Consider the following 23,573-nt stretch of genomic DNA (forward strand, 5'->3'; position numbering starts at 1 on the left):
GACGGAAAAAAAGTTTGAGTACCAATCTGAAAAAAAAACTATAGGTACCAATATGGGAGAAGTGCTATCATTTAATTTTAAATATTTTACCATGGACTCGACAAATACAAATGTTGAGGTATAATAATCATATCATAATAATTATCTTAATTCGAAGAATGTGCGGAAAACAAAGCATGGACATGCATTTGAATTCGAGATCCATAAGTGTAGGTACTGAAGTATAATTTTCCCACGCATGACAACTTAAAATAATAAAATCTAAAATATAAAGAGAAAACACCCAAAGACGCATGACAACTTAAAAAAACTCCACTAAGGACAACGTAATTGTCCATTAATTAATATATAAAAAGGAATCAACAAATAATTGAAATTATGCACCAAAGAGACTGACTCACTAGCTGTGCCAAGCCGAGCCGAGTCATAGACCAAAACACAACACACCACCCGAGTCTAATCCCTCTCATCTCATCTTTCAGTCCGGTGCGGTTCAGCTTAGGAAGCCGAGCCGGGGAAGGAAAAGTTCTAAGCTGTCTGCGAATAAAACTTTTTTCACTTGCGTATTATTTATTATACTTTCTCCCTACTGTTGAAGTCTTCTCTCTAATGGAGACGAGTTTTTCCTCTTTTTAGCTTTCAAAAACTTATCTTAAATCTCTCTATTAGAATCAAAATCCTCTTCTAGTTTGAAAGCGTTTAAACAAGATCCGGAATCGGAATGGAAGAAGAGAAAGGAGTGCTGGTGCAGAGCTTGATCGATGCGGTGAACCAAATAGCTTCAATCAGCGACTACAGATGCTCCGTTAAGAAGGAGTACTGCAATCTCGCTAGGAGGCTCAAGCTGTTGACGCCAATGTTCGAGGAGATTAGAGAAAGCAAAGAGCAAATCCCCGAAGAAACTGTTAAAGCTTTGCTCTCGTTGAAAGAAGCTCTCATTTCGGCTAAGGAACTGCTCAGTTTCGGCAGTGAAGGCAGCAAGATTTACCTGGTGTGTGAGTATTACTGTTCTTTTCTTCTTCTTTTTTTTGGATCTGTTCGGCTGCTGAGAAAGTGGAGGAAAATTAGCTTGTGAAGTGCGTGGAGATGATCCTATTTTTTTTCTGGAAATAACATTATCTAAAACTAAGCGTTCAATTTTATGCTAAAATTTAGCTTAGTCTAGTGGAAGATAATGGAATTAAAATCTAATATGATCTCTAGTGCTACATTCCTTATTAATTCAAAAAGGAAATTGATGTAGTTCCTATTTTTACCTTTTTAATAAAATATTTGTAGATATTTGAGTCACAATTTCAATCGATTTTCTTGTTCATTTTTATCTATTTATTTTGCATCTTCAAATAACTATTATGAGTAATTCTTATGACAAAGATTTCTAAGCTTCAAGTGATCGACATTCGACATATGCAAGGGCTAAAGTAGAGGCTGTAGAGGGGGAAAATGATATAACTTTGTTGATTTATTTAAGGATTGTCGATTTGTGTCTGGATTATTGTCAAATCCGAATCGTTCATTTGATATAACCTTGTTGGTCCTCTTTTGCTCAAGTCTGCCCCTATATCATATTGCATATAGTATAAGGTAGAAACTCGCTAGTTTCATCATTATACTTGTTATTGGCGGACATGGTATGTCTGGAAGCCTGTACTAGATGAGTTTGACCCTTTCATATGATTATGGAGACACTGTTTCTGCAATGGTAGTTTGTTAAGTTTGGGTTGCGCTATTTCTGGTCTTGGACTCAGGAGGTTATTTGAGGTCGTGAAAATTAGATTGAGGGATGGAGGAGGAGGGAGAGAGATAAAAGGGGAGGGGAGGTGGTGATTATTAGCGGCCATGATACTGTCTTTTTACGTTTCTGCCTTGATGCTATTCTAAGCAGTTCTTCGCAAGCAATTATACTTAACCGGGTTGTCATATTCATTGGTTTTGAGTTCTTTCTTGGAACCAATAGTTATTGCTCCGTGCTTTTGTGCTTTTTTCAATTCTTTTGGTGTTATTTTTTGAGGTTGACAAAGAAGTTTGCCATAACGGTTCTTCTCATGCCTGTACTTTTAGATAGGCAGTAGATAGGGGACATTGGTAGTGGCTGCAATTCATGGATGTGCTAGTTTTATGGTACAGATAGTTTGTGAGGAAAGGAATGGGCATGGTTATTTTTCTCGTTTCTTGAGAAGCCAAGTTCTCTTTTTGGAATAATTTTTAGCCGGAACTGGTTTGTCACTGAATCTTACTATTTACTGATAAACTATTTGTGTTCTGCTAACAGGTTCTAGAGAGGGAGCAGATCATGCATAAATTTCTTGAAGTAACAGCGCAATTGGAACAAGCTTTGCGAGGAATTTCCTATGAGAATCTTGACATATCAGATGAAGTTAAGGAACAGGTATAGATCTGTTAGTTGGCAGTCTTTGGAAGAACTACATAGTACTTTCTTCTCCTCTTGCTTTGTCATATTAGGTCCTTTCCTGTATGATCTAAGGATGATTACTTGAATCATAGGCATCTTAGACATGGAAGAAAGTGCCATCAAGCAATTGAAGTATTCTTTCATTAATTGTGTTTTCTTGGAGTTGCATATGATAAGCATTGAAAGACTTGATGATAGCATCCAAAACTAGAATTCCTCTCTGAACACTATTAAATTATAATTTGAGAGGCTTAAAGCAACTTCAGCTTGCTTTATTATATCATTTTTTTTATATATATAAAAAAGTTACATGTATGATATTTCCATGTTTAGGTGGAGCTTGTACTAGCTCAGTTCAGGAGAGCTAAAGGAAGAGTAGATGCGCCTGATGTTGAGCTGTATGAGGATCTATTATCACTGTACAACAAGAGCGATGATGCAGAACTAAATCCAGATGTACTAAGGAGATTGGCTAAGAAGTTACAATTGGTGGGCATAGCTGAACTTACGCAAGAATCATTAGCTCTACATGAGATGGTTTCTGCCAGTGTTGGAGATCCTGGTGAAACATTTGAGAAGATGTTGAGCCTATTAAAGAAAATCAAAGACTTTATACAGACAGAAAATCCTAACTTGGATGCTCCTGCAAGAGAAAAGAATCTTCCTCCAAGTAGCAGTGGGCAAGCAACTACTAATGGAAATCACAAGACTCCAGTTATACCAGATGATTTCCGCTGTCCAATATCCCTGGAGTTGATGAAGGATCCTGTCATTGTGTCGACTGGGCAGGTATATTTGTTGTAGATTTCTAGTACATGTTATAATGAGATTTTTCGTTTTAATTTCTTTTCAATCATTCAGTCTTGAAAACAACCTCTTCATCCTTTATTTACTAAATGTCAGTAAATGCTCAATTTTGCTCGATAAACTTATTTGGTTATTGACCTGCTAGTTGCATCATTTCACATTGTTGTGCCATTAATTTATTGGGCCAAAAGTTAGCTCGGGACATGGTCGTAGTCATATTGTGATGTTCAATATACATTTGCATGAGTAAATAAATTAATGTTGTCCCTAATGGATGCTAACTAAACGTTTATAAGAACCTTGTGTTTTATACTACATGTTTTGGAAATCGCACATGTATGCAGAGGCTGAAGTCTTGTTTACCATTACCCTTGTGCTATATCCATAACAGGTTTCATTACTCTCTTCTGTAGACTTATGAACGTTCTTGCATTGAGAAATGGCTGGAGCAAGGGCATGGAACATGTCCAAAGACGCAACAGGCACTCAGTAGCCCTGCCCTTACACCTAATTATGTATTGCGTAGTCTAATAGCTCAATGGTGTGAGGCAAATGGTATTGAACCACCCAAAAGACCCAGCACTCGTCCCAGTAAAACTACATCTGCCTGCTCACCAGCTGAACGTACTAAGATTGAAATTCTCCTCCGTAAGCTCGCATCCAGCAGTCCTGAAGACCAGAGAATGGCTGCAGGTGAAATCCGTCTTCTTGCCAAACGCAATGCAGATAACCGTGTGGCCATTGCTGAAGCTGGGGCCATACCTCTCCTTGTGAGCCTTCTTTCAACACCTGATTCACGCATCCAAGAACATGCTGTTACAGCACTTCTTAACCTTTCTATTTGTGAAGATAACAAAGGAAGTATCATATCCTCTGGAGCAGTTCCTGGTATAGTCCAGGTGCTTAAGAAGGGGAGCATGGAAGCTAGAGAGAATGCAGCAGCCACTCTTTTCAGCCTTTCAGTAGTGGATGAAAATAAGGTGACAATTGGTGCCTCGGGAGCAATCCCTCCATTAGTGGTACTGCTAAGTGAAGGAACACAAAGGGGCAAAAAGGATGCAGCAACAGCACTCTTCAACTTGTGCATTTACCAAGGGAACAAGGGAAAAGCAGTGAGGGCTGGTGTTGTGCCTATATTAATGCGTTTGTTGACAGAACCGGGTGGTGGAATGGTGGATGAGGCATTGGCCATACTAGCAATACTTGCAAGCCATCCTGAAGGGAAGTCTGCCATTGGAGCAGCAGAGGCAGTGCCGGTTTTGGTAGGTGTTATTGGAAATGGATCTCCAAGGAACAGAGAGAATGGAGCTGCGGTTTTGGTTCACCTTTGTTCCGGAGATCAACAACATTTAGCAGAGGCCCAGGAACTAGGAGTGATGGGTCCTTTGGTGGACTTGGCACAAAATGGTACAGATAGGGGCAAGCGCAAGGCTGCTCAGTTGTTAGAGCGCATGAACAGGTTTGTTGAGCAGCAAAAATTGGCACAGGTGCAAGCTGAGGCCGAAGTACAGCAGCCCGAGTCTCAGTCTCAGACACAACAGCGACGACCACCCTCTGTGGAGAATGCTATTGAGGGCTGAGGTATATTTTGCCATGATTTTTGTTGGTTTCATCATCTTGTTTCTTTCTATGTATTGAAGAAGGCAGCTTTGCTTGGAAAGAGGAGGTCGAAGATCACCTGTTGAACCTGTAAGATATTCATTTTGTTTGAGTGGAATTAATTTATTATTCACTGAGTCATTACGTTTCATAAAAGAAGGGTGGGGGAAGAAAGGGATGAGTTGTACTTTACATGTATGTGAATTTGTTAATCCTCAGTTTTTGTTCGAGGAGATGTTTCTTTTATTGTACTGAAATTAAACCTACTAGTGATAGGCAAAGCCAAGAAAGAAAAATGAAAAAAAGGTACGCAATATATCTGGAGTTTGAATTTCCGTTTCCCGAAGACTATTATTTGTACCAACAACAGGAGAATGAATTTATAAAAAGGATGTTGTATCTCTTTATTACGCCAACTATAAACTTCTTAAAATTCACTACAAGCTTTGTTATTTACTCCATAAATTAAACAAAGATGTGAATTCTTTGAGGAATTCACTTTCTTTCATGTTTAGTTTATTGGATAATATAGATATCATATATATATATATATAATAATAATTATATCATAAAATAAAAGTATTTAATACGGTTAGGTATGATTGGTTCAAGATTATTTTGTTTGGTTCAAATAAATCAATCTAAAATTATTTAGAAGCATATTTTATGAAATTATCTTTATTATTATAGAATTTATTTCTTTTAACAAGTTTAATTTATTTAATATTTTTAGTCTCAAATTCCATAAAATTATAATAATTATAATAACTATAATTATTTATTACTATTTATAAGTAATAAGTAATTATATGATTTTTTAAAAATAAGTATTTATATGATATTAATATATATATATATATATATATATCAATTGCATCACCAACCGTAATTATAATTTATAATCATAAATAAAATTAATATACTAATAAATAAATCATTAGAGTAAATAAATAAACAATAATTATAAATTTAAAGCATAACATCTGTTGTTTCACTATTAAGAAAAAGGAAAGATTTTTGTTTGTAAGTAGACTTAAATTTTAGGATAAATTCTAGAATTAATCACTCAACTATTAGCATGTTTCTGTTTTGGTCACTCAACTATGAAATTTTTAATTTAATCACTAACATTTTAGATCATTTCTATTTTGATCACTCATGTTTTAAATCATTTCTATTTTGGTCACTATTAGTTAAATGGTTAATGGAAGTATGATGTGACCTTTTTCTAACTAGTATAATAATGCATTTAGTCCTTAATATTTACACATTCTATCAATTTGATCCTAATTCTAAATAATTCACTAAATTCAACCCTCCACATTTATAAATTTTATCAATTTGATCGTCAAACACATATAATTGTTAATTATTGTCAAGCACACTAATAGTTGGCTACTCAACCCATTGATAGGTCTATTAATTTACTCCATGAATGGTAATAAAGTCTCTCCAAACTTTGAGCTATTCATTTGGTCCATATTAAATCAAATTTGAACAGTATTTTTTATTATTTTCAACCAAATTAATTATATATAAATTTTTATGTAAATTTAATTATAAAGTATATAAAATATTAGTATGAAATAAATTTTAAATATGATAGAAACTTTGAATCGGCTCAACTTGGGTTAAGCTTGGACAAGATTTTTATGTCCCAGCCAGTTGGCCTGAATTTAATTAAATAATAAAAATATTTTTAAAATTAAATTATAAAATACATAAAATGTTAATAAAAATATATTTTTAATATTTTATTATTTTTGAACAATGAAATAGGTTTTTTGGTTGGGTTGAGCCGAAATAGGCTTGGACTTGAAAATTTTTTTGGACCCGGGCAATAGCTCGACATATGGATAGGTCTTAGGAAATAACACAATTTTTTTAATTTTTGAAAAATTTTATATTTTTCATATATATTAAAATTATTTTTATTTTTTAAAATTTAAAGAGTTTTTTTTCACATTCTTTTATATTTTTATTGAGAATACAAAAAAATATTTAGCTTTTAAAACATATAATTTTTGTAATAGTTTATATACTTTTAAAGAGTAAGGATTAAATTGACACAAAACTGTAAATAACGAGAACTAAAAGAGTTATTTTACATTTTCTATAATAACCAAATCAACCATTTTCATGACTAAACGAGAACTAAGTGCATACAAATGAGTTAGACATTTTGACATATCCAAAACACCACCTATTCTTTCCATTTCATGCAAGATCATCACAATTTCATATACTATCATCAATTCACAAGTTCATACCATTTCAATCTAATTCAAATATCAGAATAGCTTACCAAATTCAATTAATTTCATTTCCTTATTTCATAATTGAATTTCAATGTTTCGCCTAATGCAAACCTAGTAAAACGAACACGGATACACGGGTGAACTACACCACACCAAGATAGTTCATATAAGTTTAAACTACACCACACCAAGGCACCAAAGTGCAAATCTTGCAGGCATCAAATGTTTAAACATTTTCAATTACATTTGTCCACCACATCAAGGTCTCCGTAGAGATAATAAATAGTCGATGATTCGCAACAAATACTAGATCCCAAAAATAACCTGTCATAATCTTCATATCATTAACTATCCCGTACACAAGTGCACATATGAATCCATTGGTATGCCAATTGTATCCTAACATTCTACTAAGTTCACATGGGTATCAATATTCATTTTTGCATATTCATACCTTGTAATCATTCGCATTTGCATTTTATACCCTATACACTGTACTATCATATAGCAGTCACTTATCTCATTTTATTTCAAATTTCATCTCATTTAATAGCCATGTATGCCAATTACCACCAACATATTAAATTATGTTCAAGCATAATTATAATGAAATAAACACAAGCATACATATAACACAAAGAAAGGTAGTAAGTTCCATATGAACTCACCTTTTCAAAACACAAAACTGATAGATTCTTTAGGGACTATTCCATATTTTTTGCTTTTCCTCTACTAGCTCCACTATTATCGAGTTATGGTTTTAAACAATTATATATATCAATCACCACATGTTAACACACAATAGCCATTTAATGACTCCTAACAATGATGTGTTGGAAAATTGATTTTGGAAAACTTAGCGGGAAATAGGTTTAAGGAAAAACTAGAGTTTATTTTTTTTCCAAAACAAGAACTTGGTTGTGATATTTAAAGAATAAATACTTAATTAAAATCGTACCTTTATGATTCGTCTAGGATGAACGCTTCAACCAAGTAGTTTTCTCCGCTATCCTCAAGCTCATGTCTGCCGAGTATGGGCTTGTTCCGAATCAGAAAATTTTTCACAAAATTACTAGTGGGAAAATTTTATAATTTCTCTAAACTTCTGGGGTCAAATTGTAAATAAAAAAATATCTCTAGCAATTTTCTAAAATAATTTTTTTAGAGAACTTTTTTCTCTACAACTTTTATTAAATTCAAGTGTATATGAATAATGACCAATGTCCTCTTTATATAGGAAGAGTTTAGAGAGAGCTCAACTAGGATTAGAATTAATCACATTGATATTAAATTAATAAAAGATTATCTAAATAAATATTTAATTTAATTTAACATCTCATATTAATATCTAGATAAATATTAAATTAAATTCATTACAACGATATTATCTTCGAAAAATTTAATTTGAAATCAAGTTACCCGATAGAGTCCCACTAGGAGTTTAATTTTTCCATTGTTCTACCATCGAAAAACTGCCACCATCAACCATTCGTTGGCTGTCGAATCACTGCTGCCGACCATTTGTCAGCCACCGAATCGCCACCGTCGTAACTGCTGTGCTCATTGGTGCTATTGTCAGCATGAATTCCCTAACACCCTGAATTGCCGTTGTTTTTCCCGAATAGGCTTGGCTGGTGCGACTGCTACTAGTTCAGTCCGGGCCAGTGACGGCCCAGTCGATCTGATCCAGCCATCGGTTGGACTAGACCCAGTTTCATACATAGGGTTGATTTAACTAGTTTTGGGGTTTGGGTCTCGAGTTTGGGTTCTCGGGTTCAATTTTTGATCACGAATCCAATTTTCAAGTTCAATTATCTATCGGGACAATTGTCTAACTTAAACTTTAATTTCTAAAAATATCATATTTATTTTAATTAATTTGATTAATTTAATTTTACTTGATCAAAATTAATTTTCTAAAAAATCACTAAGATTTTCCAAATTAAATTTTCAAGAAAATTTTTTAATCAAATTCTCTAATTTAATAATTCACACGACCGCCTAATTTAATTTCACATCGAATAAATCGACTCAATTAAATTATTTCCTATGTCGTAGAATTTTCTTCTAATTCAAATGTAGTTCGATCGAGCTTTTGTTAAGCTAACCGAGGGACCAATCATACGTATACAATTAGGCTCGAGCAATTGCAGTTATGTCTAAAAGCATCATTTTAATAATTTACAATTTACTTAATTATGGAGTCAGTGCACAAGAAGTACCATGATTGAAAACACCTTATCCGACTGCTTTGTCCAATGACCTCGCCATGTGTGTGTTACCATCATATGATATCATTAATTCCTTTGAGTTAAATCCCTTCAGTCTTTACAATCTTATTTTATCTCATTGTCACTGTTGTGTCTTCTTAATGATTAATATGATCGCTGTTAACTAATGACTGTGATAAATTGCTCGTTTGAGAACAAGCAACCCATGGCCACGTTCTTATTTATCAATCCAGACAATGCCAATGAGAGGATATTGTTAAATTTTTAATCGAGCTATGAATTCTATTGTTGCTAGTAAAGTCATGCTATACACAAGTCATTTACCCAACATACCAGATATTAGCTCAATCATCTTTAGAGCATAAACCTCCACTTATATAAAAACACATGGTTACATAAGCATGGTCAGTAACTAACTCAGAATTTAGGTAAGTCACACCATGAATGTCACAAGTAAATTAATTCACAAACAGATTCAAAATTAATTCAACTTGGGTCTAGTCCAATGTATCATTCTTCCAATGAGTACATTTATGTCATTACTCATGGAGTCAACTGCTTCGATAGCCAATACTAGTTATTTCCCTAATTGAAATTGTAGATGGCATAATAGTCCTTCAATGTATTTGAATCAAATGTTCACTTTGATTCTTTTACGGGATTATAGACTCATTTAGATTATTTACTAAAGTAAGTTATCATTCTCACAATGTAAATGTTCTTATAGTGCCACTTATCAACAGCTTGAACTTAGAGAATCAATGAGCTAATATTTATTTGTCACAATTTTGCTATGTATGTAAAACACGAAAGATAGAAACACAAAAGATATAACAGTTGAAATGTGAAATTAACTTTATTTATTTATCCATCATTCAAATGTATAGAAAACGGTTACATGTTTACTACAATATTGACACATTTCCTAATATAATGTCATGAAATGCATTATTCAAATTAATCCTTTTTATTAGAAATATATTTTACATTTTATTCAATTTAGTCCCTAAACCCGGGATAATGATAACTTTCAATTCCTAGCTTCAAATTAAAATCTGATTTCACATTCTATCATTAGTGACTCTATAATTTTTATTCCTACAATAATTTCATAACAGGTTTGTCACACCCAAAAATATTTAAGGACGCGAATTTAGAGGAGTTTTGGGACTTCATTGAATAAAGTAGAGAGTTGGTGGACTCTACCATGAATTTTGGAAAAGTTTGTGATTGTTGGGTAAATAGTTGAGTTCCAATTCTGGTTTGGTTAGGATAAAACTGGCTAGTTCCATAGTAGGAGACATAATGATTTTCGGTGATCGGCTAAGAGGGTTTGAGAGACCGTGTAAAGGATATATATACATATAGGTGAAAGTGGACATTCAGGCAAAGAAGAAAAATTCTCTTTAATTAAGTCTGTAAAATTTCTTTTTACTTGCTTTGTTTTCTTTAGTTGCACCGGAGACGAAAGGAACTTAGGAGAGCCCTGCATGGGGTAGAAGTTGTGAGAATTAGAGTTTGGAAGTAGAGAAATTTTGAAACTGGTAAGCTTCCTAACTCTCTATGCTCAAGAATTTGAGAAAGAAGGAGGGTAATGACTACTAATAAGTTTCTGTTAAGTGAATTCTGAGTTAAGGTTTGTGTGATTTCCATTTAATCGGTTTATGTGGTTGTTATGCTTAGCTTCCAGGATGAATGAGGCTTTGGCGTAGAGGTAAGCTAAGTTGACAAAGGGAAAGGATTTTAAAGTGAGTTTCTATACTTCACTTTTGGGAAATGGACGCTGTTGTGTTGTTTGCTTGAACTATATTGACTGCCTTTGGATGTACTAATGTCTAGAGTGTGAATACTGCAACTAAAGATGTGGACTTGAGCCGGTGTTCGCAAGTATACGGGCCAGGTTGTAATATAGTTACAACAAAGTAGGTGAATACTCTGAGGATTGTACCCAAGGGAGGTGCGTACTAGATTAATTCTAACCTAAACACCAATAGATCTAACTAGTATTTAAAATAAACTATATTACTAATAAACATAAATAAAGGGTTTTTGGTTTTTATAATTAAATAACTAAAAATAACATAAATAAAAGGAGTTTTCGGTAAACTAGATTATAAACTGGATCAAATGTAAACATGGGCGATTAGCTCGCTTTGGTAGTCATAATCAAATGTCGTCTCGGGTTTTCTTATTCAATCAACTAGTCAATAACCCAATAGGATCTTTCGATAAGTCTATTAAAATACTGATTCGACAAGAACTACTTATCTTCTGACCTCATAGTTAGACCGATGCAGGGTTAAGGTGTTCACGGATAGGCCATACCAAATTTGGGTTAATTCCCACCTTGATGACTTTTCACGGTTGTTAGACCTAGGGTTTAGGTTATTCTTTTCCTGAATAGTTGATCCATTAAGAAATCCCTACAAAACAGTTAATTATCCATACGTTCACTCGCTAATCCCCCATAAAAGGATTAGTTCCTCATGGAATCAATAAACATCATAAACTTGATATTAAATATATGAATAAAGAATAAAATAAGAGTAGAGTTTACAGAATCATGTTTGTATTTGATATATGAAGTGATGAAATCCTTAGATGTTTTGTTGAGTTTACAAATCAAGCTCTTTGGAGTACAAGGGAATTTTACCTTGGCGGCGTAGATGAAGTTAGGAATAAGTGACGGAATGGGTGGATTGTTAAGAGAATGTAAGGGAGTTAGGTTGCATCTTGGAATGTTATCGACTGGCTCGTTAGAGCGACACAATGACAACAGTCTATCGACTCTATGAAGTGACATCATGATGACAGTTAGGTCTTTCAAGACGACACCTCAAAAGAGGTTACATGTGTAAAACCATAGTTCGACTATGGCAACATAGGTAGCCTGCCAAGATATCAAACATAGTGTATAATGTGTAAGATCATAGCTCGACTATGGCAACCAATAGAGTCCGTTAGGACATTAAACATAGGGTTAAATGTGTAAGGCCATAGCTTGACTATGGCAACTAATAGAGTCCGTCGGAACAGTAAATAGGGGTAATCCGCAAGGACAATAAATATGAGGCTACAAGGCGTAATACCATAGCTCAGCTATGGTAGCGTATGGGGTCCATAGGATGGTAAACCAAGAGTCCCACTAGGGTATAATGAAGAAGTTGCGACGTGACTCGCGCAACAAGTTGCAAGGCAGAGTGGTCTTGGAATGTTTGGGAACACAGGTAAACAGGTTAACAAGGGGATTCACTATAGTGAAATGGTGAGTGAAGCCAAAGAAGCGTCTCAACAGTGGTATGCATGAAAGAAGGAAGAAGTTTATTAAACAACTAGCATATATAGTACTCGCTAGTAAGAAATTGTAGAGCCCATTTTGGATAAGCAAGTATAGAAGAGATTATTATAGGTTAAGATCTTAATTTGAAAATAAACCAAGAGGTAGTTGGAAGGGTGAGAAGTTTGTCAAGAGACCTCATGGGAGGAAATGTGTGACACCCCTAACCCATATCCGTCGCCGGAACAAGGTTACAGAGCATTACCGAAGTTTACAAAACAATTACACTTAATTCATGTCATTTACTATTCATATCTGAAACCAATCACATTCAATCATATTGTCCCTTAAATGGACCATCGATGCCCAATTTATGCATTTGAAACAAGTTGGGACTAGATCGGGAACTCAGAGAATTTTTCGCAAAATTTCAAAATTTTTCTTAGGTGCAGGGGACATATGCCAAAGATTATTTTAAGACAAAAACAACCCTCGAAGAGAAATTACAAAATGTCCCACCGGGAATGCTGAGGTACCAATGGGAAGAAGCGATTAGATTTTGGATTTCGAAGAAAGGAGAGGTATGACGTACTTCCAAACTCTTGTAATTATTTTCTTTTATAGTATTTACTATTTACGTACTAATAATTTCATAACGTAGGATCGTGAACGAGTTGGAAAAAGCAGCAGGCAACAATAGAAATTCACTCACACAGTTGGGTCGAAAAGTTTTGCTTGTGTAGTTGAGGCCGAGGTATTTTGAATTTTTTAATAGTGTCATATATTTATTACTTTCCATTAAATAATATTTTTACTACTATATTGTAGGAACTGTCATCTGGTCAAAAAATTGGACGCCTTCAACTTTTTGACATTACACATAGGAAGAAAGATGGATCGTCTATAACTCCTGAAGCTGCAGAAATTATGGTACGTCTACTTAATAAAATTTTACTTTTTTAAATATTTATAGTGTTTATTTTCTAATGGTTTAATTCATTGCTTGTAATGAAAATATTGTTAACTTATGTTGCATTTGTTTTTTTTAATATATATTGCGTTCCTAACTATGTGATTTATTTATTAGGACAAACTAAAGGATAAAAAGGCGGAGTATGAAGTGATTGCTTCCAGTGATAGTTCTGTTCATCTTGACGACATTGATAACCAGATTATTACTGAAGTTTTGGGTCCTGAAAGGTATGGTCGGGTTCGATTTCAAGGATCTTTTGTTAACCCAACCCAATATTTTGGATCCATCTCGCAGCAATACATGCCTTCGGGGAGTCAGGCTCAAGCTGAAGTTCAGAGGTTAAAAGACCAAATGGCTCAGATGCAAGTGACCACAGTTGAGGTTCAAAGGAAATATGAAGAACTCCAGCTACAACTTAAAGTAGAGGTGGCAGCGAGGGAAGCAAAGGCTACAGCAAAGGAAGCAGAGCAGAGTAGAGTAGAAAGTACGACGAACTCCAACAGCAGCTTCAGAATATGATGGAAATGTTTCAGAGGCGTTTGTGAAAAAAGCGCCACTAAAAGTCATGATCTGTAGCGGCGTTTGTTCAAAAAGCGCCGCTAAAGGTCAAGATCTATAGCGGCGTTTGTGGAAAAAGCGCCGCTAAAATTCATGATCTATAGCGACGTTTTTTTGATAGGCGCTGCTAAAGGTCTTGATCTTCAGTGGCGTTTGTGGGAAAGGCGCAACGCCGCTGAAGATCATGATCTTTAGCGGCGTTTGTGGGAAAGGCGCCGCTAAAGGTCATGACCTTTAGTGGCGTTTTTGGAAAAGCGCCGCTAAAGATCCTAACCTTTAGCGGCGCTTATTTATAAAAATGCCACAAATGTTAGCAACGATGCCAATAGCGGCGTTTTTTGCGAAATACTTTTAGCGGCGCTAAAGGCATTAAAAAGCGCCGCTAAAACCTTTTTTTGGTGTAATGCATCTATAAAAAACTACAAGTTTGATGTTGATGAGTGTCGTCAAGCTATTTCTACTTTTTTTGTGTGTGGAAAACATTCATTTAGGATAGTTGAAGAACCAGGATTTAGATAGATGATGAGAATTGCTAGTCCTAATTTTAAGAATATAAGTAGACAAACAGCTACTAGGGATGTCCTAAAGTATCATGGAAAAGAGAGAGATCGTGTTAAAGAAGAGTTGGCTAAAGCACCTGATTTAATTTGTCTAACTTCTGATAATTGGAATTTAGAGTATACTAATGATGAAAATATTTGCATTACTACTCATTGGGTTAACAAAGATTGGAAGCTATAAAAGAGAATCATAAGGTTTAGAGCTTTATTTCCTTCGTGTGGTGGTTTGAACATAGCGGATGAACTTGTTTTATGTTTATCTCAATGGGGTATAGATAAGAAAATTTTTAGCATCACTTTGGATAATGCTTCTTATAATGATGTTATGGTTTCTTGTCTTAAAAATCGTTTTCGTGCAAACTGAGCTATTTTTGTGTGATGGTGCTTTTTTTCAAGTTAGATGTTGTGCACATATATTGAATCTTATAGTTAAATCTGGTTTAGAACTTGCCGATGATGTTGTTAGTAAGATTCGAAATGGGATTAGGTACATAAAAAATCAAGAATGCGTAGGAAAAGATTTTATGATGTGGCCGACAAAAGTTTTCATTTGAATATGACCAAAAAGTTGCGTCAAGATGTGTGTGTGAGATGGAATTCTACTTATTTGATGCTTGAATCTTCTCTTTACTATAAAGATGTGCTAGATTATTGGGGCCAACGGGATAAAGATTATCAAATGTTTGCACTTTCTAACGAGGAGTGGAGAAATGTTGTTATTCTTTGCAAATTTTTGAAAGTCTTTTGTGATGTGACTTTTGTTTTTTCTGGTTCTATTTATCCAACGGCAAATCTTTATTTTAGAGGGGTTTGAAAGGTTCACAAGGTCCTGCTTGATACAGTTAAAGGTCCTTATTCGTTTTTAACTTCAATGGTTAAGCAAATGCAAGAGAAATTTAATAAGTATTGGGTTGAGTATTCGTTGATATTGTCATGTGCTGCAATTTTAGATCCTCGTTACAAGTTGAATTATGTGCAGTATTGCTTTAATACAATCTATGGTATTCATGCTTCAGATTTTGTTGAGACCATTCTTAGCAATCTTAGACTCTTGTTTGATGAGTATGTTAAGAAATCCAAATCCATGTCTTCCTCTTTGGCTGGGAGTTCTAATGTTTCGGATAAAAATCCTGTTGATTCTGGTTTGGATGAACACAATGATAATAGTGCTGATTTTGGGGGATATTTTGATGAGAGTGATGATTATAAACGGTATTTAAATGAATCTAGCACTAGGAGTGAAAAGTCACAGTTGGACATATATTTGGAAGAACCGGAGCTTGAGTTGAATAGTCAAATAGATGTTTTAGATTATTGGAGCAAAAGTTCAGTTCGATACAATGAGCTTTCATTATTGGCTCGTGATCTTTTGGCAATTCTAATATCAACTGTAGCTTCCGAATCGGCTTTTAGCATGGGTAAGAAAGTTATCACACCTTTGAGGAGTTCACTTAAGCCAAAAACGGTTCAAGCCGTTGTTTTCTTGGATGATTGGATGCGAGCTAAGGGATTTTCAGTAGGTAATTATTATTCTTGTTTTATTGTTGTAATTTTATATTATTTTTTCATCAATTTGATTATTTAATTATTTATTCTTATTTCATGTTTGAAATTGGTTGCAAAAAGGACGATGAGGACGATGAGGATGATGTTCCTTCAGTTGCTTTTTAAGATTCTTTCTTTCTAAATGTTTAAAATTTAATTTAGCTTACAATTTATATTTTGTTATAAAATTAAATATGTTGATGGATTAATGTATGAATATTATGGTTTGTTGTTTATTGCTATAAAATTAAGTATGTTTAAATATTTTGTTATAAAATTTAGGTGACAGGATAGAATTGGAAATGATAAAATTGGATGATAGCAATGAACTACCTATGGGAGATTTGAGAGTATTGTTCTTGATATTACAAAGGTTTGTTCAAGAGTCTTGAATACAATTTGCAAAGAACAAAATGTTACCTTAATACAATTAACAAAATGTTTATCTCGTGTAAACTTGATATAATTTGATATAATTTGATAATTTTACTAACAAAATGTTAGATTTTGTTACAACAATTAATACAATTAACAATTAATAATTTGATATAATTTGATAATTTTACTAACAATTAATACAATTAACAATTAATAATTTTACTAACAAAATGTTAGTAACAATTAATAATTAATAATTTGATATAATTTGATAATTTTATTAACAATTAAAACAATTAACAATTAATAATTTTACTAACAAAATGTTAGATTTTATAAAATGTTGGTGGTACAAAAAAATAAATTGATATAATTTTAATAACAATTAATTTTGATAACAATTAATTTTAATAACAATTAGTTTTAATTTTAATAAAAATATAATTATAATTTTAATTAAAAAAGCGGGCGGCCGAGCTGGCTCGGTTTTCTATTTTTCCCAGTAGGGCTCGACAAAATCTCGAGCCCATATTTGGGCGGGCAGGCCCGAGCCTAGGAAGTGGGCTAAAAATTTTTTTGGGCCCTGCCCGAACCCGACCCTGCCCGACCCATGGACACCTCTAGTTTGGATTTGGAAATGAAAAATAAAATAAAAACAGAATTAAGAATATTGAATCGAAAATTCGAGAAATTAAAAATAGAGTTGAGAGAAAGGAAATTCTTATGGGAGATTCCAGCCTCCAGTTGTCTTGTTCCGCCTTGGGTTCAATCCTCGGCTTATAGATGATCCTTCCCAAACCGAATAAGCCAAGTATAGTGGAAGAGGACGCCTACGACCACCAACTCCAAGGATTTAGACTTACGATTTAGTGGAACCTGACTCTAGCCAACAATCGTTTCTGTGAGATCGTGTTATGCTAGATCAACGCTTCTCAATGGCGAATCCCAAACCATTTTGTCTCTTAGGCTCGCCAACCTCTGACGCAGTAAGCTAACGAACTGACTGTGCAACCTTCCCAAAACATACAAAGTGGCTGCCTTTGAATACGTTGAAAAACTTACTTCTTAAGGGACATGGACGGAAGCGTCAGCCCCGTAGTGTGGAGAAACAATGAATACTCAGCGAGGAGGCTAAGTACGGACTCTAAGCTTCAAGAACCCTTTTTGGAAAATATTGACAACTTTCGGCTAGATGAGTTTAGTGGCTCATGGTTGTGGTGGAAAAGAAAATAAATATAATAAAAATAGAGATTTTATTGAAAGGAAATATGAGAACAACAAAAGCCTAGACTTTTGGGGAGAGAGTTTTTACAGAAAAGATGGATCTTTTTTGAGTCACTTCACCCCTTATTTATAGTGCTAGGGGAGATAGTCTAATCCTACTTAAATTCCCAAAAGATAAAAACATTTAATTGAAGATAAATAAAGATAAATAAAATAAAATCCTAAAATTAAATAATCCTTAATAATTATCTTAATATTAATTATCCTAATATAATTAAAATAGAGTCTGATAGAATAAAATCTCTTCTTTTTGCATTTCAACCCTTGTGTCCTCTATGCTTGCACTTTTGGCACCAACTTTTCCTTGTGTCACACATTGGCTCATTTTATCTCTAAATTCACACTTTTGATCCTTAATTTTGCTTTTGCCTCAAATTTAGTCCCTATGAGATAAAAGATCAAAAATAGCTCAAATTAGCAGGATCATACTCAAAATAAATACATAATTAATACATAAAAATACGTTATTCTAGAGTGTTATCAAATCCCCTTTACTTATCCCATGCTTGCCCTCAAGTATGGTTTCTATCTACTGTGAAAGTTAGATTCCGCCATAAAAGAAATACCACTCCAAAATTTTATAAAAATCAGTTAAAAATGCATATGAAAAATAAAGAGAACCCTAAGCTTGCTTTAAGTAAAATAGAAAAAGTTTTCCAATTAATACACACAAAAATTAGAATCGACTTGAATTTTTTAATGAAAATTAGGTAAATTACTAAACCTACCAAGACACCCTTTCTGTTTCCTCCTTTAGTCCCCAAATTATATATTTTTTCTTTTTATTTATTTATTTTGATTTTGATTTATTATTTATATTTTTTATGCTTTAGGGATATACTGAATCTTTTGACGCGAAGAGAGATAACAGCCAAGCACCCCACCCCGGTTACTTAGCCCAACAGACTCCTAATTTATTATAATTTTTTCTTAAGAACACATCGAACCTTTTGACACGAAATAGGATGACAACCCAAGCACCCTACCTCGGTTACTCAGCCCAACATGTTCTTAAAAATTAATTCCGGTTAGCAGAGTTTTACCTAACACGTCACACAACCTTTTGACGCGAAATAGGATGACAACCCAAGCACCCTACCCCGGGTACTCAGTCAGTCACGTTTTTAAGCGCCACTCATTACCACGGAAACATTAAATGACATTTTCATAATAACTTTTTTTATGAGGACTTTAGAAAAAAAAATCAAGTGTCAAAAATAAGTTTCAGTAATTACCTTAATAGTCATGAACATATTTTAGCATGCAAACATATTAAGTGTCCACTTTGTATTAAACTTGATCAATTTCATGAAAAGCAAGATAAAGTTAGCTCTATGAATCACAATTATTTTTAGCCTAATAAGAATAAAACAGTAGAGATGACATCAATTATGGAAAACTGTAATTTCCTCAGAAAACAAGAATCATGCTTGTAGGTCAAGCAATAGGAAATTTTTGGTAAAAATCTTGAGCATGAAAAGAGGCAGATAAATATGGACAAAATGGAGCCTCAAGCAGCAACACTAGCCAAAAATAATCACAGCAACAACAACCAAAATCACAACAAAAAATGACAGTAATAACGAAGAGTACCTCCCCCTTCTGAAAGCACATTGTCCTCAATGTGGACAAAAAGAAATAAATAGGTAGAAAAGTTTAGAAAAACTCCTCGTGTTGTTACTGTCGATCGCATATGATGGCAATGAGCTCGGTCAGTTACTGGCCAAAGGTTTCAAGTCGGGCCTCAAACCGCTTTAAGCGTTGCTCAAAGGTTTTCTTCGCATTTTCGCTCTGTTTTATCTAAGTAAAAGAAGAAAAATTTATTAATATCCAAATAAGTAATAAATAATAAAATAAAATAAAGTAATAAATAAAGTAAAGAAAATAAATAAATAAATAAATAAAAATTGGGTTGCCTCCCAACAAGCGCTTGTTTAACGTCGTTAGCTCGACCCCGTTATTGGTTCTATGGTGGTTCCAAATGGATTTTCTCAACCGTGTGGGCTTGAAAATTCTCATAAAATGGCTTCAACTGCTGGCCATTAACTACGAACCGCTTTCTAGATTCTTCACTCTCTATTTCAATCGCTCTATGTGTGAACACTTCAGTAACAATGAAAGGTCCTTGCCATCGTGATCGAAGCTTACCTGGGAATAAACTTAACACGGAGTTAAAAATTAAAACATTTTGTCCTACTGAAAAATGCTTCTAAGCTATTCTCTTATCGTGAAACAACTTTGTCTTGTCTTTATAAGTGCGAGCATTCTCGTAGGCATTATTGCAAATTTCTTCTAACTCTTGGATGTCTAATTTTCTTGCCTTTCCTGCGGGTTCTAACTTCATGTTACATTGTCGAATGACCCAATAGGCTTTATGTTCCAAGTTGACCGGAAGGTGGCAAGCTTTTCCAAAAACAAGTTGATACGGGGTCATGCCAATCGGTCCCTTATACGCAGTCCGATAGGCCCAAAGTGCATCATTTAGCCGAAGGCTCCAATCCTTTCTCCAAAATAGTATTGATTTCCCTATTCGAGACCTCGACTTGACCGTTCATTTGGGGATGGTAAGCCGTAGCTATACGGTGGTGGACTCCGTATTTTGCCAACAGCGCCTCCATGACCTTATTGCAAAAGTGGATGCCACGATCACTAATTAGGGCTCGAGGTGTGCCAAACCTGGAAAAAATAATTCATTTTAGAAACTCCACAGCAGTTTTGGCATTATCATTGTGAGTAGGCTTTGCTTCTATCCACTTAGAAACATATTCTACTGCAAGAATTATATATACATTGCTAAATGAAGAGATAAATGGGTCCATGAAATCGATGCCCTATACATCAAAGATTTCGCATACATGAATCGGGGAAAGGGGCATTTGATTTCGTTTAGTGATGTTACCTGTATGTTGGCACCTATCGCAAGACTTACAGAAGTTATATGCGTCTCAAAAACTTGTGGGCCAATATAGCCCACATTCTAACACCTTATGAGCGGTCCGCTTAGGGCCAAACTGACCTCCGCAAGCTTCAGCATGACAAAAATTTAGGATAGAAGTTACCTCAGTTTCTGGAACACATCTTCGTATTATCTGGTTTGAACAGTGTTGCCATAAGTATGGGTCATCCCAAATGTAATATCGAGCGTCGCGTCTAAGCTTGTCCCTCACTGAATGTGCTAACTCAGCGGGTAACAATCCTGTGGCTATAAAGTTTACTATATCTGCATACCATGGGAGACGTGCCTTGGTCGAGAATAGCCTCTCATCAGGGAATTCTTCCTTAATAGGGAACTCATCAAAAGGTGTTTTTATTCTGCTTAAGTGGTCAGCCATTAAATTCTCGCATCCCTTTTTGTCTCGAATCTCGATGTCAAATTTTTGGAGCAGTAAAATCCACCTAATGAGCCTCAGTTTTGCTTCCTTATTCGCGATCAAGTACCTGAGGGTTGCATGATCAGAAAAAATAATTACTTTAGATCCCAATAAATAAGGTCAAAATTTATCTAAAGCAAATACAACTGCTAAGAGTTCTCTTTCCGTAGTGGTGTAGTTGCTCTGTGCCGCATCGAGGGTTTTTGAGGCATAACATATGACATGTGATTCGTTGTCTATCCTTTGCCCCAACACGGCTTCTACACTGCGCTCGCTGGCATCACACATAATTTTAAACGGGTATTTCCAATCTGGCAGTTACACTATAGGAGCGGAGACTAACTTTTGCTTGAGTGTATCAAATGCCTCCTTACATTTTGGGCCAAACTCAAATTTCTTATCATTCTGCAACAACTTACATAGTGGTTTAGCTACCTTCGAGAAGTTCTTTATGAAGCGCCTGTAGAACCCTGCATGGCCAAGGAAAGAACGAATTTCCCTCACAGTGGAGGGATAAGACAAAGAATTTATAATATCAATTTTGACCTTATCGACTTCAATTCTTTTAGATGAAATAACATGACCCAGAATTAAACCCTTGTCTACCATAAAATGACACTTTCCATAATTCAAGACAAGATTAAATTCTATGCACCTCCTTAAAATTATCTTTAGGTTTTTAAAGCATTCATCAAAACAATTCCCATATACAGTAAAATCATCCATAAAAAGTTCGATAATTTTTTCCACATATTTAGAAAATATACTCACCATGCATCTCTAGAAGGTGGCCGATGCATTGCAAAGACTGAATGGCATCCTTCTGTACGCAAATGTACCGAATGGGCATGTAAAAATGGTCTTTTCCTGGTCCTCCGGTACGACTAGAATTTGAAAGAAACTTGAGTATCCATCAAGACAACAAAAGTGAGTTTTTCCGGCTAATCTTTCAAGCATTTGATCTATAAAAGGAAGAGGGAAATGATCTTTTCTAGTGTATGAGTTCAACTTCCTGTAATCAATGCAGAGGCACAACCCATTTTGTACTCGGATAGGTACCAAGTCACCTTCAGCATTTTTCTTTACTGTCACGCCCGTTTTCTTGGGCACGACTTGTACCGGACTTACCCACCTACTGTCAGAAATAGGGTAAATTACGTCAGCGTCTAGAAGCGTGATTATTTCTTTTTTACTACCTCCATCATATTTGGATTTAGCCGTCTTTGCACCTCTAGCCTCGGTTTCGTGTCTACCTCCAAGTAGATCCTGTGTGCGCACGTCAAAGGGCTTATCCCTTTTAAGTCTGCAACGGTCCAGCCAATCGCCTCCTTATGAATTTTTAGTACATGAACCAAACTTTCCTCTTCATGTGTGGAGAGTCTATTGGAGACTATGACTGGTAAAGTATTACCCTTCCCCAAAAATGCATATTTCAGATGCTCAGGAAGCGATTTTAACTCCAACTCTGGTGCTTGTATAACAGAAGGTAACAGTTTAGTGTTTGGAGATAATAACTCATTAACAAATTCAAATTTATCAAGTTCATAATTATCTCCATAAATTGACTCAAAATTCTCTTCCACTAAAGAGTCAATTATGTCGATACGATTTACGCTCAAGATTTCGCTTGGATGGCTAATGGCGTCGTAGACATTAAACTTTACTATCTCCCCATCAAACTCCATCGTGAGAGTTCCACTTTAAATGTCGATTTTAGTACTAGTCGTACTAAGGAACGGTCGACCCAGCAGGAGATCTAAAGATCCAGGAGTGCTATCCTCCTCCATTTTGATCACATAAAAATCTGCAGGGAAAATAAGCTCGTTAACTTTTAGCAGAACATCTTCAAAGACTCCTTCTAGATGCACAATAGACCTATCTGCCAAATGAATGATAACACCTGTTTTTGTCAAAAAACCCGCGTTAAGTGATTCATAAATAGAATACGACATTACATTTATAGAAGCCTCTAGATCACACATAGCCTTCTTAATTACCAGATGGGCTATTTTGCATGGTATTGTAAACATGCCCCTATCCTTGCATTTTGCCGGCATTTTTCACTGTAACACTGAGATACATTCTCACCAACATTCACCCTTTCATTACCTATTAATTTTCTCTTGTTGGTGCAAAGCTCTTTAAGAATTTTAGCATACCACGATATTTGCTTGATGGTGCCCAACAGCAGAATGTTGATCTCACTATTCCTAAATGTTTCGAGGATTTCCTTGTCCTCTTTACCTCGTCGACATTGGTTGAATAGTTCTGGAAATGGAGGTTGAATTTTAGGCAATGGAGGCTTCGGTCGGACCTGTT

At 34.9% G+C, this 23,573-nt stretch overlaps 1 protein-coding gene across 2 annotated transcripts; it reads left to right on the top strand.

Moving 5' to 3' along the window:
• The first annotated feature begins 578 nt into the window (after nt 1-578).
• LOC105791232 (U-box domain-containing protein 13) lies at nt 579-5,135 on the top strand. Of its 2 annotated transcripts, none has more exons than XM_012619215.2 (4): nt 579-991; nt 2,273-2,389; nt 2,747-3,202; nt 3,634-5,135. In XM_012619215.2, exons 1-4 carry the CDS (start codon nt 722-724, stop codon nt 4,798-4,800), a joined length of 2,010 nt encoding a protein of 669 aa, XP_012474669.1. In that variant the 5' UTR covers nt 579-721; the 3' UTR covers nt 4,801-5,135. The 2 variants fall into 2 exon arrangements, with proteins under 2 accessions (XP_012474669.1, XP_052489507.1); XM_052633547.1 differs by having other exon boundaries at nt 847-995.
• Nucleotides 5,136-23,573: the final 18,438 nt, after the last annotated feature.

The sequence above is a fragment of the Gossypium raimondii genome, chromosome 7 (genome assembly GCF_025698545.1).
Source record: "Gossypium raimondii isolate GPD5lz chromosome 7, ASM2569854v1, whole genome shotgun sequence".
NCBI lineage: Eukaryota > Viridiplantae > Streptophyta > Magnoliopsida > Malvales > Malvaceae > Gossypium > Gossypium raimondii.

Excerpts from the sequence above, each read along its gene's own strand:
- LOC105791232 (XM_012619215.2), top strand. The coding sequence starts at position 722 with ATGGAAGAAGAGAAAGGAGTGCTGGTGCAGAGCTTGATCGATGCGGTG. Across the intron at positions 992-2,272 it reads AAGGCAGCAAGATTTACCTG|GTTCTAGAGAGGGAGCAGAT; the intron begins GTGTGTGAGTAT and ends TTCTGCTAACAG. Across the intron at positions 3,203-3,633 it reads TCATTGTGTCGACTGGGCAG|ACTTATGAACGTTCTTGCAT; the intron begins GTATATTTGTTG and ends TCTCTTCTGTAG.